The sequence below is a fragment of the Bufo bufo genome, chromosome 1 (genome assembly GCF_905171765.1).
Source record: "Bufo bufo chromosome 1, aBufBuf1.1, whole genome shotgun sequence".
Classification (NCBI taxonomy): domain Eukaryota; kingdom Metazoa; phylum Chordata; class Amphibia; order Anura; family Bufonidae; genus Bufo; species Bufo bufo.
Window position 1 is genome coordinate 721,328,850 of NC_053389.1, and position 18,752 is coordinate 721,347,601.

The 18,752-nt window shown below is 45.1% G+C and overlaps 1 protein-coding gene across 7 annotated transcripts in view; it reads left to right on the forward strand.

The window, feature by feature from the left end:
- The window catches only part of KIF23 (kinesin family member 23), a 36,662-nt gene that overhangs the window by 14,968 nt on the left and 2,942 nt on the right, over positions 1–18,752 (forward strand). For 2 of the 7 annotated variants that reach the window (XM_040414338.1, XM_040414339.1), the window contains 14 exons: positions 169–290; positions 1,800–1,902; positions 2,593–2,672; positions 2,801–2,920; positions 3,010–3,169; positions 3,242–3,409; positions 3,486–3,643; positions 3,751–3,924; positions 4,972–5,154; positions 5,718–5,996; positions 9,373–9,606; positions 10,227–10,315; positions 10,451–10,532; positions 10,658–10,728. In XM_040414338.1, the coding sequence (XP_040270272.1) occupies positions 169–290; positions 1,800–1,902; positions 2,593–2,672; positions 2,801–2,920; positions 3,010–3,169; positions 3,242–3,409; positions 3,486–3,643; positions 3,751–3,924; positions 4,972–5,154; positions 5,718–5,996; positions 9,373–9,606; positions 10,227–10,315; positions 10,451–10,532; positions 10,658–10,728 (2,023 nt within the window). The remainder of the gene's footprint in view (positions 1–168; positions 291–1,799; positions 1,903–2,592; positions 2,673–2,800; positions 2,921–3,009; positions 3,170–3,241; positions 3,410–3,485; positions 3,644–3,750; positions 3,925–4,971; positions 5,155–5,717; positions 5,997–9,372; positions 9,607–10,226; positions 10,316–10,450; positions 10,533–10,657; positions 10,729–18,752) is intronic. The other 5 variants (XM_040414341.1, XM_040414342.1, XM_040414340.1 and 2 more) reach the window with 4 other exon arrangements.

Genomic DNA, 18,752 nt, shown 5'->3' on the forward strand with positions numbered 1-18,752 from the left:
GTGGGAATTTTATTGTGCATACCATGAAAATGTTTATTTTCAGAAGATGGAGATAATAGATATATTTAGTATATTTACAGTGAAATGTGGAGGCTCAACATTCTAGTCATGCTTGTTCATGAGGTTACCTACAATGAACAGGAAGTTAACAAACATCTCCTGCTCCAGGTCAGAAGAGAAGAAGAATTGCAAACACACAGTTAAACCGAGAGTCTAGCCGCTCCCACAGTGTATTCATGATAAAGTTGGCACAAGCCCCCCTTGATGCTGATGGAGATCATGTTCTGCAGGTAGTCTTATTTTGTTTGTTTGGGCAATTTAATTTCATGAACTGCTTTATATGCGATGGGTGCTGGCTGTCTAGTGCAGCGAACTCCAAGTCTCAATGTCTCGGATCGTAATGGGGAGCCTGAGGCCTTGAAGTCTCCCAGGCCTGCCATAGGTGACCTGCCTGTAGTTGGGCTCGATAGAGAGCCTGTAATTAGGGATGTGCAAACTTGTGTTTTCAAGTTCGGCGTACATATTTCAGGTTATCTAAGAATTCTGTTATGGATTTCGCTACCATGGTCCATAACTTATGGTCCATGGTAGCGGAATCCATAACTGTCTACTTGGATAACCCTAACCTTGTACGCCGAATTTGAAAACACAAGTTCGCTCAACACTACTGTACTGTAATAGAGTAATACAATTCCTATAGACTGCAATAATATGGTATTGCAGTCTATGGTGTAGACTATCATATCAAGTCCAGCAAAGGGTCTAAAAATTAGTTCTAATAAAGTAAAAAAAAAATACAAAAATTTACATTGAAATCGCTCCTTTCACAATTTTACATAAAGTGAACAAACAAAACTGGTATCGCTGGGTCTGAAAATGTACTCGCTGATAAATTGTAAAAAAAAAAAAAAGCTGGCACTGTGAACAGCATAATAAAAAAAAAACGGCAGATTTTAGAATTTTAATTTTTTTTTTGCTTTCGATTTCCCTCTGCTGCCCCAAGGGAAAAAAAATTATCTATAGAACTTTGGTATTGCTTTAATTGTACAAGATTAAGGTTGTCATGTCATTTTTAGTGCATGATGAAAACCATAAAAATACACCATGTTGGAATTGTGGATTATTTTAATTTTTTTTTGCAAAGGAAACGATAATGTGAACGTGTTTCCACTCCAGTGAAGAAAAATGGTATTCTGTTACTTTGTGTTTTATAAAATCTTTTATAAATATACACACGCCAAAGCAAAGGCTATATGGTGTGCACAGGTGGAACCCCCAGGTGAAAGTATAAGGGGATAAAGGTGGCAGAGCTACATACAGGTCCCTGGCCCAATAAACATGCTGTATTTGCTGCATGTGATACTAGCACCTGTGCACAGTACCCCATACACTGATCTGTGACCGCGATGGGGATTCGCTACCTACCACCCAGATACATACGAACGCAGATGTCCCTGCACTGATTAATTTGCAACCATCTCTGACCCCAAGTTTTTTTTTCTGCACACATACAATCGAACGTGCATCCTGGGGGGTACAGCAGTAAGGGATAACATAATGGCTATGTGCAGGCACAGCTATGTGAATGGAAAAATAAAAGTTATGGAACGAAAACGTGGAAATGAAAATTGGCCCATTCTTATGGAGTTAAAGGGGTTGTACATGCTGGGGTTCTACCAATGGAAAGAGTGGCTCCCGTTGTCAGACTTCTTGTTACCATTTGTTACTTGGTCAGCCATTTGTTGGGGTGCTGTACAATACTTTTCTGTTTTTTATAAAAAATATTTACTGTCCTGCAGGAAAAGGAGCAAGTAACAGTGAGCCAACTCTCACTTGTGGATTTGGCTGGGAGTGAGAGAACAAACCGCACAAAAGCTGAGGGCAGCAGGCTACGTGAAGCAGGTAAAGTATGAAAATGTGAAACTTAATGGTTTCGGTCACCTGAAAAATGGGTATTAAGCTGGCTGACATCAGCGATGTGCTAATGTCAGCTGAACATAACTATATTAGTGCCATCTCCCTGCCTGCATCCGTTATTTAGAAAAACAAACTTTTATAATATGCTAATTGGCCTCTGGGGGGGGGGGGGACACGTTGCACCTGCTCCTAGAGGCTCAGTTTGCCCATCTCTTTTTTTACGCCCTTTTTCTCTTGATTGACAGGGCCAAAGCAGTGCTGCTCTCCTCCCGCCGGCCGGGTCTGCAGTGTAAATCTTGCGCCGAATATTGAACGGTGTGAGATTTACACTGCAGACACGGCCGGCGGAGAGCAACTCTGCCTTGGCCCTGTCAATCACGAGGAAAAAGGGTGTAAAAAGAGGTGGGCAAACGGAGCCTCTAGGAGCAGGTGCAACGCCTTCCCTGCTCCTAGAGGCTAATTAGCATATTATAAAAGTTTGTTTTTCTAAACGGTGGCAGGCAGTGAGATGGCACTAATATAGTTATGTTCAGCTGACATTAGCACATCGCTAATGTCAGCCAGCTTAATACCCATTTTTCAGGTGACCGAAACTCTTTAATAGTATAGGGGTAACTTAGAACATTTCAAGTCAAGGAAGCCTTATACTAATCAAGATATTATTTATGGCCTTAGGGAACATAAACCAATCCCTTATGACCTTAAGAACTTGTATTGAGGCTCTGCGAGAGAACCAAATGTGTGGAACCAATAAGGTAAGTCAGTTTTATTGATGGAGTTGAAGAAACTGTTGTTGGATTTTATGGCAGCTTACACCTGTTGATTATTAAATCTTCATCTTAAAGTGTTTTTTTTAGTTTTATAACAACATTTTTACCCCTAGATGGTCCCCTATCGAGATTCCAAGTTGACTCATCTCTTCAAGAATTATTTTGATGGAGAAGGGAAGGTTCGAATGATAGTTTGTGTTAATCCCAAAGCTGATGACCATGAAGAGAGTTTGGTGAGTTTTGGAGAGCAGAGTAGCTAAACTGGAAAGACTTTGTTGCCTTTTGCTTTCTACTACATGTCTTATAATGTGTGGTTTTTCAGCAAGTTATGCGGTTTGCGGAGATGACACAAGAGGTTGAAGTTGCTCGACCTATAGACAAACCGATCTGTGGCCTCACTCCAGGTCGTCGGTACAGGAACCAAGCATTCAAAGACGAACTTACTCGTAGACTGGAGGATCGTGGTGGTCCAGTTAATGGAGGCAAGTTTATTCTTGGAGTAGTCTATCTGCATTTTGTGCTTTTTCTAAAGTTTAATCTTCATTTTTCCATAGAGCCTGAAGATCAAGCAGTAATAGAGATGCTCATTCAAAGCTTCCCTCCTGTTCCATCATGTGAGCTTCTTGATGCCAATGATGATCAAACTCTTCCACGACTTATTGACGCCCTTGAGAAACGGCGACGTATTCGGCAAATGATGGCTGAAGAATTCAACAAGAGTGGTGAGCTAGATCTCTGTATACTTACCATCTGTTTACACTATTTCCCTGTATATCTACTCACTTATGTTGTCTGCAGTTACATCCTTCAGGTCCATGCTTCAAGACTTCAATGGTGTCGTAGCAGCAAAGGAGAACGTAGCCCAAGGGAAAGTGACTGAGAGGGAGAGGACTATAGGGTCTCAGAGAACAGAAATAGAGCGACTAGAAAAAAAAGTAAAAACTCTGGAGTACAAAGTGAGTGTGCAGACATTTAGTTCACTCTTGAGCTGCCTGTATCTTTTACATTTATAATATTTTTGGGGATTTAATGGCTGATGTAAACTTTTTATATATGTACTTAGATTGATATTTTAGAGAAGACAACCAACATCTACGAAGATGAAAAACGCACATTACAACAAGACCTCGACGTGCAGAATCAGAAATTGCAGCGTCAGTTGTCTGACAAGAGGCGACTAGAGACGCGGTTGCAGGGCATGGTGACAGAGAATGCCATGAAATGGGAGAAGGAATGTGTAAGTATCTGTTAATTTAACCTTGATGTTGGCAACCTGTTTAATATATAGAGGAATATATATTTGTACATTGTAGAGTTTCAGTTTAGTGTACCGTTAGATCTTGCAGCAGAGTTTCCAGATTTGTCTTAATTCAACTCTGTATGCAGAGACTTGAATTTATCCATGACTAGGGTGTCTTACTGGTTTAGGAAAACATGACCGCATTCTTGTGTGTCCCTTCTTAAATTGATCCTAAACAGGGTGGATTTGATTTAAATCGCTAGTCGGTAAGGCTTGATTTAAATCATAGTTTTCTACATAAAGACTCATTCTTGCTGGTATAACTTATAATTTGCAAGTAGATGAAGATTTTTAGAATAACAACTTTTCATATTAGTTTAATTAGGTTGATTCTGCATTCATAGGTTTGTAGTTAGGATTAAGGTCTTTTTCTCAACTCAGTTCATGTTATAACATTTTTGCTGTGAAGAAGAGGCATGTGATCTCTGCTGAGTCAAATTCAGTTTTGAGAACTGCAAAAGTAAACCAAGCATTTGTGATAATATCTTGTAGGCAGAGAAACTGCCTAATAATCTTACCAAAACCTCTGGAAGAGCATGACATTGTGAATGGATTAATGGAATTTATTTACCCAAAAAATTAAACATATACAGCCTTATTCTACATTATTAAAAAACTAATCTTTATTTCATGATGGAATAACCTTTGGATGGTAATATATTTTCCTCAAAAAGCATTTTATATAAAAAATACTTATTTTTATGGGAGTACGGAGTCTCTCCTTGCAGCTGTACAGGCAGGAGCAGCACAACACCGCTTGCTAAAGCCTGGCATTAAGGTGCTATGTCAGGTTTAGCAGAGCAGGCACAGGCAGGAGAGCAATGTCTTTTATATCTGCTCCTTGGTTCGTTCATCTAACTAGCAGAACATACGTTTTAATAAATTGTACTTGAAAGTTTAGGACCTCCTTTTGTGGCCCTGTATTTGGAGGAAAGTCTATATTTTTCTAATCATTCAGTATGGTCTTTATTCCTTTTTTTGCAGGAACGGCGTGTGGCAGCCAAACAGATAGAAATGCAAAATAAGCTGTGGGTGAAAGATGAAAAATTAAAGCAGCTCAAAGCAATTGTAACAGAAAATAAAGGAGACAGACCAGAAAGGCCGTCTAGAGAGAAGGACAGAGAGCCGCAGGTTCCCATCCGATCCATCTCTCCTTCTCCTGTTCCTGTATGTGTCACATGGTGTCTATAAGGTGTTGGGTGGTGATGGATTTATGAGCACGTCTTTTTAGGGGGGGGGGGGGGGGGGGGGGGCGTGTTGTCACACTGTCTGCATTCTGCACACTTAGGTGGGGGCCTCCACCTGTTAAGCAGAGTACATACATTAAGTTCATATTTAGCTTTCATTTTCAGGATTTATTTCCCAGCAGTATGTAATCACATTTTAACATACTTTTCCTTGGTTCAGGATTTGCCTTGTTTACTAGGTTCTTTAGTTTGGGTTACAAAGGAGACTTCTTGCAATACACACAGAATCATGTCATGCAATCAGATCATCAGAAAACCACTGTATTCTAATCTCTCTCTCTCTCTCTCTCTCTCTCTCTCTCTCTCTCTCTCTCTCTCTCTCTCTCTCTCTCTCTCTCTCTCTCTCTCTCTCTCTCTCTCTCTCTCTCTCTCTCTCTCTCTCTCTCTCTCTCTCTCATAATCTATATTAGGCATATTGTGTATAGGACAGACCTATCATTTAGCATGTCAGATATTGATTTAATCTGTCTTTGGTTTCTTTAGTTCCCTGGTAACCCTGTGTCTCAGCCTCCCCACAACTCTGCTACCCCTGTGCGTTTACAGCTGCACAGGCGCTCAAACTCCTGCAGCAGTATATCCGTGGCCTCCTGTGTTTCACAGTGGGAACAGAAAACTCCGCAGCACAAAACAGAAAGCAAGGTGTGCCCCAACCGCAGGCGGTGGGAGCCTGAGTCAGCTAGGAAGTATAATGCAGCAGAGAACAGGACAGGTTATCAGACTTCCAGCATACAGGCAGAGCTAGAAGAGGAGCAGTATATCGGGGTTAGTGAGGTTTTCTGTACATGAAAATGGCTGTCCTTTGACAATAAGGCTGATGCAGCAATGCTCCATGTAAAAACTTGCTTTTACATAGAGTATTTTTCGAACTGATTTTACAAATCGGAAACCTTTAATGCCATACTGCTTTTAATGGCTCTTCCTGCTTGCATACTGCACAGCTGGGTTAAACATTAGGGTGGCTTTCCAAGTCACTGAGGGGCAGCTACCAATTCTTATCGCTTAAAGAAATGGATTTCTGAAACTGTTCTGCACACAGCAGACTACTAATAGAATGCCTATTTGACTAGACAAATCCATTGATTTTGGAAATGATTATCACAGCAGTCCCATGTGGCTGCAAAAGTGCCAGCTAGGTAGCAATTCACAAATCCATCGCTTTCTTAATTTTATGTAGCATTGCTGTAGTTTGCACAAAGCAATATTCTTACATTTATTATTTAGTAGTCATCTATTATGGTGCCGCATGTAATTTTTTACAGTTCAAGAATGTCACTAGCAGTCGCATAGGCAAATTTAGGTTGCATAGCATTTAAAATTATGCTTAAAGCTGCCATGACTGATGTGATCGCAGATTAGGCTTCGCTTCCTGCTTTTTGAAGGAGATGTGGCTAAATTTCCCAGTGCCAGAACGGTTAATATGCAAGTAGATGTCTCTGCTATGAGGTGTTTTCACGGATTGTGGAACCTTCAATAATTTCTGTAGTCTTGATTATTACAAGGTCCTTCCAGCCGAATTATTTATTTGGAGAATATTTACAGTGAATTTTCACATACCCGTTCAAGCCCTGTGTGATTGTCTTGTTTGCATGTGAAGTACAATTATAGCAGCCATCATCTAGCATTTTAATAATGCATGAAAGCCCCTTGGCATCTGTGGGTAAAGAGAAGCCACAAAGTATTATGGAGAGATGCAGATCAGCAGTGAGGTCTAACATTCAGTTCTTGACATCTCCCCAGTTACTGCTTTTCTTTAATTCTAACCAGTTTAAATGATGCATGCAAATTTGTTTAATATTTGAAACAAATGATTTACCGATAGACAGAGCTTTTCAACAGGCCTGATAAATGTGGACTTGCTAGTAAAAATTCGTATAACCACACATCACTTTGAAAGAATAACAGTTGTAAGGAATGTCTTTCCCAAAATTTATAACCTTGCCATTAAAAGGTTTTCCAAGACTTCTTCTATACTGATTGGATAGGTCATCAGTATCTAATCAGTGGGGGTTTGGCACCTGGGACCGCCGATCAGCTGTTTGAGAAGGCACTGGTGCTCCTGTGAGTGCTGCAGCCTTCTCTCAGCTCGCCAAGCACAGCGCCATACATTGTATAGTGTCTGTGCCTGGTATTGCAGCTCATCCCCATTCACTTGAATGAGGCTGAACTGCGCCTAGGCCATGTGACCAATGAATGTAACGTTAGAGGGCCTAGGAAAAGCTGAGAGAAGGCCGCAGTGCTACTGTAAGCGCTGGTGCCTTCTCAAACAGCTTATGGCTGTGGCAAATCTTAAGGCGTGTTCACATGTGGCAGATATGCTGTGTATTTTTTATCACTCATTTGTCGGTGGAAAATCTGCAACATATTACAGTAGGATTAAAGTATTTGAAATTTAACAATCATATACTCACTGCAGAAATCCACAGGACAAATTGACCTGCAGTGCAGATTGTCAATTTATGCCTAAAATGTCACCCTTTGCAATGAACAGGAGGAAAATCCGCAGCAAAATGCACAATAAATCCAAATGTAATTTACTAAGCCGTTTCCTGGCCAGCAATCATGTGGGATTGAGACTGGTCTAAAGCCCTCTCTATACACCTGCTGTGAATAGAGTTTAACACGCACAGTCTTTTGCTCCCCGTAGAGATAGATCTGGCAGCCGCTAATTTCCCTCCACCCATTTAAACTAAAATGTATACTCGGCCAAACTTTTTTTTTTTTTCTAGGGGAGTTGTGGGAATGGCCAGCTGAAAGGGGTTCTGCGAGAATTAAGAACATGAAAATACTTATTACTTATATATATATTCCCTAACACACTTGACTAACCATAATGGCTTGTTTTGTCTAGGGAGAAATCATTAGGAGAAATAAAATGGCTGCTGTCAGCAGGACATGTTACTTCACAACACAGACCTAAAAAGCTGCCTCATCTCTGCTTGTAAGGGATTATGATCCTGTATACAGCTGATAAGATCTTCTCATGAATTCCATTCCTACAGCGATTCAGCTGGAGACATGAATTACAGAGGACGGACAGGACAGACTGTGGTAATGGAGACTGCATACAAGAGCTGCTTCTCATTAGTCACATCCCCACCTTCCTCTCTATACTTCATGTCTCCTCATGAACTCCATTTCTACGGAGATTCAGATAAAGATCTTATTAGCTGTATTCAGTATTGTAATCCCTGACAATAGAGCAGAGAGGAGGATGAGGCAGCTCTTTGCTTTAGTTTTGTAAAGTAACTTGTCCTGCTGTGTGATTTAGGACATGTTTTGTGTGGACTAATAGGACAGCGGCCATTTTAGTTCTCCTCATGATTGCTCCCTAGATAAAACAGCCCATTATAACTAAAGGTGTTTGGGAATATATTTTATAATAAAGTAATATTTGTTAATTTTCTTAATTCATGGAGAACCCTTTTAAAGTAAATCTATACATTCCCATGTTTTAAAGGGATCCTGTTACTATGAAATGCAGTGCAATCTGCAGGCAGCATGTTGGAACAGCCGAGCAGATTGGTATATAGCGCTGTGGGAAATGATTCAGAAAATGTAATTTTATTCATTACATTCTCTGCTCTTTCTGAATTCAGTGGGCATGTGGCTCTGTGATTGGCAGCATTTGAGCTCAAACAGCAAAAGGTTAAATGTAAAAATTACAAGTTTTGCTGAATCATTTACTACGAGACTATGGAGAAGGCTTGTGAATTTTTACACTGTTTAAAATTAAAAAAGGTGGAATCTGGTTCCTTATGGCAACTGAGCCACCTTTCTTTTACACCAGTTTTGATAAATCTCACCTTATGTCAATCTTCTCACCTCCTGATCTGTACCATTCTGCGTGCACTGCATTTTAATTGTGACAGGCTCTCTAAGTCCAAAACTCAATCCAACAGTTGGCGCTCAATGCCCTGCATAGACATAGATTTATAAGATAACATGCCAGCTTCCTGCAGCTTGGTTGTATACTGTGCCTTTTATGGTTCTATGTATCATATGCAGCCAGCTTACGAAGTTCCCTCTAGTGGCAGCTGCAGGTATCTGTATCAGGCCTGTTGACTACTTCTGTCCTTGCACTCTGAATAATTCGGTCACTGATTTATTTTGTCTTGATTTGATTTCTGATCTTGCTTAGACCGTTCCCCCAGTGCACGCCAGACACCGTCGCTCTCGCTCAGCGGGGGCCGAGAGATGGGTAGACCATAAGCCACCTGGTAGTGTGGAGACGGAGACAGTCATGCAGCCTCATGTCCCCAACTCCATCAAAGTATCTGTTGCCAGTGAAAAGGCGCTGTCAAAGTGTGATAAGTACATGCTGACACACCAGCAGCTGGCCTCGGATGGGGAGATTGAAACTAAACTGATTAAGGTAACCACCTGAAAACAATCGGTCAGTGGGAATTTATACTTCATTTTCAGGACAGTAATAAGGCCCAGTGCACATGACTATCAGTTCTGGAGTTTTCAAAATACCTATGCAGTCTATTTGTGGACCCATTGTCTTCAGTGGGTCCCTGGTCCGACTTTTGCAGACATATATCTTTCTTTTTGCGGAAAGCACATGGGTGATCTTTGTGCTTTTCACATCTATGTCTGTTCTGCAAATAAAACTTAGCCACGAAATGTGGACCACGAACCTGTTGAAGTCAGCAGGTCCGCAAAAAATGTGGAAGCAACACAAATGATTTCTGTGGTTTGCTCACCACAAAACACACATGGTCGTGTGCATGGAGCCTAAGTAGGACTTGTAAATTTTACTGAGGTGTGCACATAGTTGGCACCTATGTATATAAAATATATAATACATACATACTGTCCTCCCCTAATTTCAGGGTGTAAAACAAAGTACTTACACTACCCTGTTAAGCTAACATACATTACATAACACAAATGTGTTTGTCTGCTGTCCATCACAATTTGGTGAGCACAAGATGGTGTTTTTCACGTTCTGATTTGTGATGAAAGGTTGGTTATTTCTCCATATTTCAGGGTGACGTGTTCCGGACTCGAGGGGGAGGTCAGTCTGTACAGTTCACAGACGTTGAAACCCTCCGACAACAATCCCCTCCAGGCACCAGGTGAGTCTCAGAATTTTGACATCTCCTTCTGGCCTAAACCTCGTTGGCTTTGAGTGTACACAGTACAGAGAGAAGTCTCCCTATGAGCTGCTGACTGACCGTTGTACTAACCTGTTATTGCTTCCTGTCACATAGCCGCAAGCGCAGATCTTCTGGATCTAATCAGCCCCCACAGATCGAGAACACAGATTCCGAGTGGACAGATGTTGAAACCAGAGTATGTTTATGACTATTACGTTCTGTTGCTCTCTCTAGTAGTACTGCAGATCTGTACCTATAGTGATAGGTTCACAGGTTTGCCCTTTAGTCATACTTATGCCAGTAACAACTTCCTCTTTATAGTGTTCTGTTGCTATGGAAATGAGAGCTGGATCCAACTTGGGACCTGGTTACCAACATCACGCTATTCCTAAGTAAGTTACTCTGCTTTCTTTGCTTTTCCTCTGTTATGCTCCTGTCAGTGCTTTGCTCCTAGTTTGTAAGCAGCCTATGACACACGGCAGTTTCCAGCAGCCATCGTTTGGCACTGCCTGGTTAGCATAAATGAAAGCAGGGCTGTAATTGACAACCCAGATCCATGCATCTTACAGAATTAACACCCAATTGGTAAATGCATACAGAGCTGTGGTGGGGGATTTTCTTTAAACTGCAATTATACCCTGTTTGTGTAGTTAATGTTCCTCATTGTTTCATTAAAGGGAATTTGTTGAGAGATATATATATATATATATATATATATATATATATATTTTCTATATATCTATCTATTATATCTCACCTAAAGAATTATTAGGAACACCTGTTCTATTTCTCATTAATGCAATTATCTAGTCGACCAATCACATGGCAGTTGCTTCAATGCATTTAGGGATGTGGTCCTGGTCAAGACAATCTCCTGAACTCCAAACGGACTGTCAGAATGGGAAAGAAAGGTGATTTAAGCAATTTTGAGCGTGGCATGGTTGTTGGTGCCAGACGGGCCGGTCTGAGTATTTCACAATCTGCTCAGTTACTGGGATTTTCACGCACAACCATTTCTAGGGTTTACAAAGAATGGTGTGAAAAGGGAAAAACATCCAGTATGCGGCAGTCCTGTGGGCAAAAATGCCTTGTGGATGCTAGAGGTCAGAGGAGAATGGGCCGACTGATTCAAGCTGATAGAAGAGCAACGTTGACTGAAATAACCACTCCTTACAACCGAGGTATGCAGCAAAGCATTTGTGAAGCCACAACACGCACAACCTTGAGGCAGATGGGCTACAACAGCAGAAGACCCCACCGGATACCACTCATCTCCACTACAAATAGGAAAAAGAGGCTACAATTTGCACGAGCTCACCAAAATTGGACTGTTGAAGACTGGAAAAATGTTGCCTGGTCTGATGAGTCTTGATTTCTGTTGAGACATTCAAATGGTAGAGTCCGAATTTGGCGTAAACAGAATGAGAACATGTATCCATCCTCTGATGGCTACTTCCAGCAGGATAATGCACCATGTCACAAAGCTCGAATCATTTCAAATTGGTTTCTTGAACATGACAATGAGTTCACTGTACTAAAATGGCCCCCACAGTCACCAGATCTCAACCCAATAGAGCATCTTTGGGATGTGGTGGAACGGGAGCTTCGTGCCCTGGATGTGCATCCCTCAAATCTCCATCAACTGCAAGATGCTATCCTATCAATATGGGCCAACATTTCTAAAGAATGCTATCAGCACCTTGTTGAATCAATGCCACGTGGAATTAAGGCAGTTCTGAAGGCAAAAGGGGGTCTAACACCGTATTAGTATGGTGTTCCTAATAATTCTTTAGGGGTGTGTGTGTGTGTATATATATGTATATGTGTGTATATGTATGTGTATATATATATATATATATATATATATATATATATATATATATATATATATATAAAATTTGTGGTCAGGGCGCCGGTCCCTGGAGGTAGGAGCTAGCGCCAACATCTGGCTTGGAAATGCCGGAAGCCTGTAACGAGGATAGGCCTAAAAGGGGGCCTATCCTTAAAGGGTTTCTATCACTTGGTATGACATAATTAGCTGTCAGACACTAGCGATCTGCTAGTGTCTGCTCTGGCCAACCATCCTACTATAATCACTTGTGGGGCAGCGGTTTTGCTAAAAAACGAACTTTTATAAATATGCTAATGAGCCTCTAGGTGCTATGTGGGCGTCATTAGCACCTAGAGGCTCCGTCTACCTTCATACACAGCCGCCGCCCAGCGCGTCCCTCCAGCCCGCCCATGTCCTCCTCCGTGTGACGCAGCGGACGAGTTCTCGCGCATGCGCCGTGCGCGGCTGTATTCGGCGCATTTGAGATCTCAGCTCGGAGCTGTATTCGGCGCATGCGCATTGAATGTCTGACCGCTCCGAGCTGAGATCTCAAATGCGCCGAATACAGCCGCGCACGGCGCATGCGCGAGAACTCGTCCGCTGCGTCACACGGAGGAGGACATGGGCGGGCTGGAGGGACGCGCCGGGCGGCGGCTGTGTATGAAGGTAGACGGAGCCTCTAGGTGCTAATGACGCCCACATAGCACCTAGAGGCTCATTAGCATATTTATAAAAGTTCGTTTTTTAGCAAAACCGCTGCCCCACAAGTGATTATAGTAGGATGGTTGGCCAGAGCAGACACTAGCAGATCGCTAGTGTCTGACAGCTAATTATGTCATACCAAGTGATAGAAACCCCCACCCTCCCTCCCCTTTTTCTTAGCTCTTCCTTAAAGGGTAACTGGCTGCACGTCCCGTCCCTTGCACTCCTTGGGTCTTATAGCCAAGGGGGCGGGGCCTATGCCCCTCCCACAAATACAGGCTGCACGGCAGCCTTAACTACTTGTGGTCAGGGCGCCGGTCCCTGGACGTAGGAGCTAGCGCCAACATCTGGCTTGGAAATGCCAGAAGCCTGTAACGAGGATAGGCCTAAAAGGGGCCAAAAAGGAGACAAACATACGGACAGATTCTTTATTGCACTGTTACAGGGCAAGAGAACAGAAAGCCTCACGGATCTCTGATTGAGGGTTAGGAATGTATCTAGAAAAACATGACTACCTCCAGCGCCCCATGCTCCTGATGACATGAGGAGGTATCTGGTGCCTTGATGCCGCAGAGGCTGCCCCAATACGAAAAGAGTGTCCCGAGATGCTCTTTGGGTCTTGACCTAACCCCGCCACCAATGACCGCACATGTGACATGAACTGGGGCGTGGACAATGGCCCCCCTTTGAAGGGGAGTAGGGGACTATCAGCTGCTGCCGCCTGCAGAGCCACCGCCAACTGCCGCAGCACCTTGACCGGGCACCAGTCGTTGTGCGAGGGGTAGAAGGAAACCAAGGTTGGAGGTCCTGTCTGAGCGGTCTTGGTAGATGGAATGCTCAGAACAAACTGGTCGTGATGCCAGGTCAAGTGCTGCTTCTGGAGATGACGACCGCTGCGGACGGAGGTGGTGAATTCCCCTGGACGAAGGAACCCGTAAAACCCCAGGTAAAGGGCGGCCTTAATGATTGTGCTAATGAAGGGCCCAAAAGGATCACCATCCAGAGCCAAGGACAATAGCCTAAATAAGGAGCCGGCCATGGGTTGCCGGACCACCGGCCTGCTTGCACCGGCTTTCTCAATGCCCCGGAGTGTGGCCTTGATTGCCTGTGAAGTTAAGAAAGAGATCCGGGCCGGATTGTCCAACGTGAATTGATGTTGCACCCCTGCTAAATACAGGCGGATGGTATTGTGAGCGAGCCCGAGGTTGGCATGACAATGCGCGATGAAGGCCATGATGAACGACATGTCATTCACGTCGCCCTGTTGATGACTCTCGGTGAATTTCTTAAACCGATTCCAGCCCGTCCGATATTTCCTGACTGTATTCTCAGACAGGCTCTGGTGCAACAGGTCCTTTGCCTTGGTGATTAAAGATGCCAGTCCCACACCAGGTCGCTGTACGCCGGAACGTCTGCCTCCGTTGCGTCCGCGAGCGGCATGTTCTGAAAGAAGACATCGACGTTAAACCTGGACAGCGCATCAGCAGCCATATTCTTGGAACCCTGTATGTGGGAGCACTCAATGCAGAAATTGTTTACCATGGATAACCACACCAGCCTACGCATAAGAGCCATGATTTTTGGGGATTTAGCTCTGCCATTGCGGATGATGTCGACCAAGTCCTGACTATCGGTAATGAATAATACCCTTGAGTTAGACCAAACGTGGCCCCATACATGGGCCGCTGCCACCATTGGATACAACTCCAAGAAGGGAGAAGACCTGAGGGCCTGCCCGTCCAGCATAATCTGAGACGGCCAGGCACCGGCCAGCCAGTGGTTGCAAAATATGGCTGCAAAGCCCTTGGATGCGGCCGCGTCTGAATAGACCGTGGGAGAGGATGAGTCCCGGGGGGGAATAAACAACCTGACGCCATTCCAAGAGGACATGAACGTGCTCCACATGGACAGGTCCGCCATGGCCTGTTGGTCTAGACGAATGATACGGTCTTGTTCCGGGGCTGATGGCAGGAGCAGCAAGAGCCGAGACACGAAGGTGCGCCCCTGGGGCATGACCCTCATGGCGAAATTCAGCCGGCCCAGCAAGGATTGGAGGCTTGTTTTGGTCAGGAAGCAGGATTTGGCAGCCTCCTTGATGGCTAACCGGATCTGCTGTAACTTCTCCTCAGGGAGCCTTGCTTCCAACTTCACAGAATCCAGAATGACCCCTAGGAAGGTGATCGTTGAGGAAGGACCGACCGTCTTCCCCGTGGCGATAGGAACCTGGAGCGCCGAGAACAACTCCAGCAGAGAGGATAAACCGGAGGGCTGACTGGAGGGGTGCTCCACCAGCAGGAAATCATCCAGGTAGTGGATACACATAGGAGCCTGCCCATGTTCGACCAGAATCCAATGCAGGGCCTGGGCCAGCCGGTCAAACAGCCATGGGCTGCTTTTAGAGCCAAACGTAAGACGATTGGCAAAGTAATATCTTCCTGCCCATTTGATGCCATAATATTGCCACAGTTGCGGGAGGATTGGGAGCAATTTAAAGGCATCGGCAATATCAGTTTTAGACAACCAGAACCCCCTGCCTGCCTTGAGAATGAACTGAATGGCCTCATCGATAGAGGAGTACTTCATGCTGAACTCTTCTGATGGTATGAGCGAGTTAATACTAGGAATGTGTGAGGAATGAGGAGCCGAGAGATCATAGATCAGCCTTTTTTTTATTTTTTTATTTGAGCCTCTCTTTGACACCACACCAATTGGGTTGACCCTCCAAACTTCAAAAGGAATCGAGTCAAAAGGGCCGATGATGAAGCCTTTTTCCAATCCGCTTGCACCGCCTCAGGATCTTGTCTGGCCGAGAGGAGGTTCTCACACTCCCAATTCGAATGTGGCAGGGCCACCAATCCTGTGTGGAACCCTAGTGACAGGCCAGTGACCAAGTGTTGCACGAACTGCCGGTCGACATGACTTTCCAGGAGTGTTTCCAGGAGATCCACGTTGACGTTGGTCAGTCATGCTTGTTTGGCAGATTTTTTGGGACAGGTGGACCTGGGATGTGCCCGAAAGCAGACCGTGCACACATGAAGGGCCCTGCACCCGCTGAACATGCAGTGACCGAAGTTGAAGTTATTGCATATCTGGCTTTTGCCCAGATACACAATAGGCCTGCCAAACTTGTCCATGAGGGCCGGGCCCCTGGGGACACCTGATGTACCTGGAAGGGCTCTGTCCGGACGGGCAGACGCCTCGTTGGGGCACCATTCCGTGGCATGGAAAATGGACTGGCATGAGCCACAAGTGGGGGCTCGGAGACCAGCAAAGTGCCTGCAGAAGAGCTCCATATCCAGCACAGCCCAATTAGTCATAAACTGGAACTGTGCTAAGGAGGCAGCGGCTTTAGCTGCGAAGGATCGGTGATAGTCATAGAACCCCGAGCCCCCATACTTGTGACCCAAATCAGTAACCTGATACAAATAGGCGTCCAGCTCCTCCCTCCTATTAGGCTGCGCCGAGCAGATGACGTCTCTGAACAAGCTAAAAGCGAGAACAAATTCTGGAATAGACAGCTTGCGATTCAACCTGGCATCTTTAGACTTCATCACCACTGACACCTCCCCGCAATCAATGGTTCTGTGCTCACTAGCATCGTGGGAAGCTATGAGGATAGATGCCAGGTTGACTTCTTTGCCTGCCAGTATATCCCTCCTGATATTTTCCGCCACAAAATGAGCTGGGACAATGGCCGGCGGAGTAGAAGACATACCTAGGGAACCTGCCAACGGCCCAGATACTGCCGACATGGTCGCTACTGACTGCGACGAGGTGGAGTCCCTGGACTCCAGCTCCACGACCCTGTGCTGGATGTCCGCTACCGAGGCAGCCAGACTCCCCATAGTGGCATTTAATTGAGCCAGTGATGACTGGATAGAAGGCACTACCAGCTGCTCGCTGGCTGGAACCGGGCTAGATACCAGTAGCCTATAAAGTTCGGCTTTCCTGGCCGAAGCCGGGTGACTAATGCCCCTTCTACTTAATTCGGCCACCAGTTTTGGAATTGTCCAGCTCCTCAGAGATCCATGGACCCGGAGATGGAAGAGGCATCGTCGATGTCTGAGGCCTGGGACATGTTGACCGCACTGTAAACCTCTACGCCCTGGATAAGACCTGAGGACAAAACCTTTTGTTACTTGTGCGGACCCAGGTGTGTCTAGGACAACCCGATGGGCCCCCTTTTTTTTTTTTTTTTTTTAAAACCGCCCCTAGATTCTGGCCAGCCTAACGAACCTGAATTGATACTCGCCTGGTTATGGAATTTGGTGAAAATGACAACGATACCGTACCGGAGGCTCATACCACCAATCGAGGTGGAGGCCTTGCTTATGGAAAACTGCCGGCACCGAAACCCCAAACGTGCTGCCGTATAAACAAAGAACAAGTATGAAAATCTTTTTGGGCAACAATGCTGAGGACAGAAGAGCCAAAATACTAGGATGACGTGCCCCCTGGGCGTGCTGCTAGGTCAAGCATGCTGCTATGGGCGGAGGTGTGCCAAGATTGGTGAAACAAAAACCCCTAGGACGTACTTAGACAGGACACCATGCCACGGGGGCGGCTGACGCGACATTGCCTGAACGCTTCAGACAAACGTGTAACAAGGAACAAGAAGACAACCTGGGCGTACCAGGTAGGACCAGGTGTCACCGGGGTGACGGACGTAATATTTCCCTGAACGTTTAAAGCAGACGTACAACAGGAAATGAATATGACAACCTTGGACGTTCCAGGCAGGACCACGAGCCACCAGCGTGGCAGACATATTTTGCCTGAACGTTTCAAGCAGACGTGCCGCAGTAGACGAGTATGGCAACCTGGACGTTCCAGGAGAGAACAACATAATAATGCTTGAACGCTTCAAGCGGACGTACCACATGAGATGACGAGACACCCTGGAACCAGGACACCGTGCCACGAAGTGGCGGACGTGACTTTGCCTGAACACTTCAAGCAGACGCACCACAATAAACAAATTGACAACCTGGGATTCAAGGCCAGACCACATGCCACCGGAGCGGCGGACGTAACAAAGCCTGAACGTTTCAAGCAGACGTACCACAATAAACAATACGACAACCTGGAGTACCGGGCAGGACTACATGCCACCGGAGTGGCGGACGCCACAAAGCCTGAACGTTTCAAGCAGACGTACCACAAAAGACAAAGTGACCCCCTAGATGTTTCAGGCAAAATCATGTGCCACCGGGGTGGCCGACAGAATGGCGCCTGAACGTCTCAAGCAGACGAGCAACGAGGGAGAGAGAGAGGGAGGTATGACCACCTGGACGTGCCATGAGGAACCACCTGCCATGGGTGTGGTGGACATCACATATGAAACATGTGAAAGTGCCTGCGGCCAAACCCCCCAGACACATACCATACCCGTATAGAAGACAGGACGTACTACCTACTGCAAGTAATGAATCCTTGAGCCGGAGTGGAGCGACCGATAACCGACCAGAAGCAGACACTGCAATATGATGATGCAAGACAAAAAAGGTAAAGGTGTTTTTTTTGTTTTTTTTTTAAGTACACCTGCACTGCTGCTCCCGCACGGAGAGCCCAACAACGCCGCTCTAGAGCAGGAAAGCAAAAGACTCTAGAATCTTGCGATATACCATATGACACTTACAGCCAGAAAAAAGATGACTGGGTAACCGCTCCCATGAACACCCAGCCACGTACCCCACCAAGTGCACGTGCTGATGCGCATGCGCCTCTGTCCCAGTGGCCACATATAACCAGGAACTATGGAACCCCACATAGGTCTGCCGACTGATATCCGAAATATAGAAGAGCAAGGACCCAAATGTAAATTCCCATTCCCACTCTGTGACGTACCATTACGTCCCAGGACGCTGGTCTTTAATACTCTGT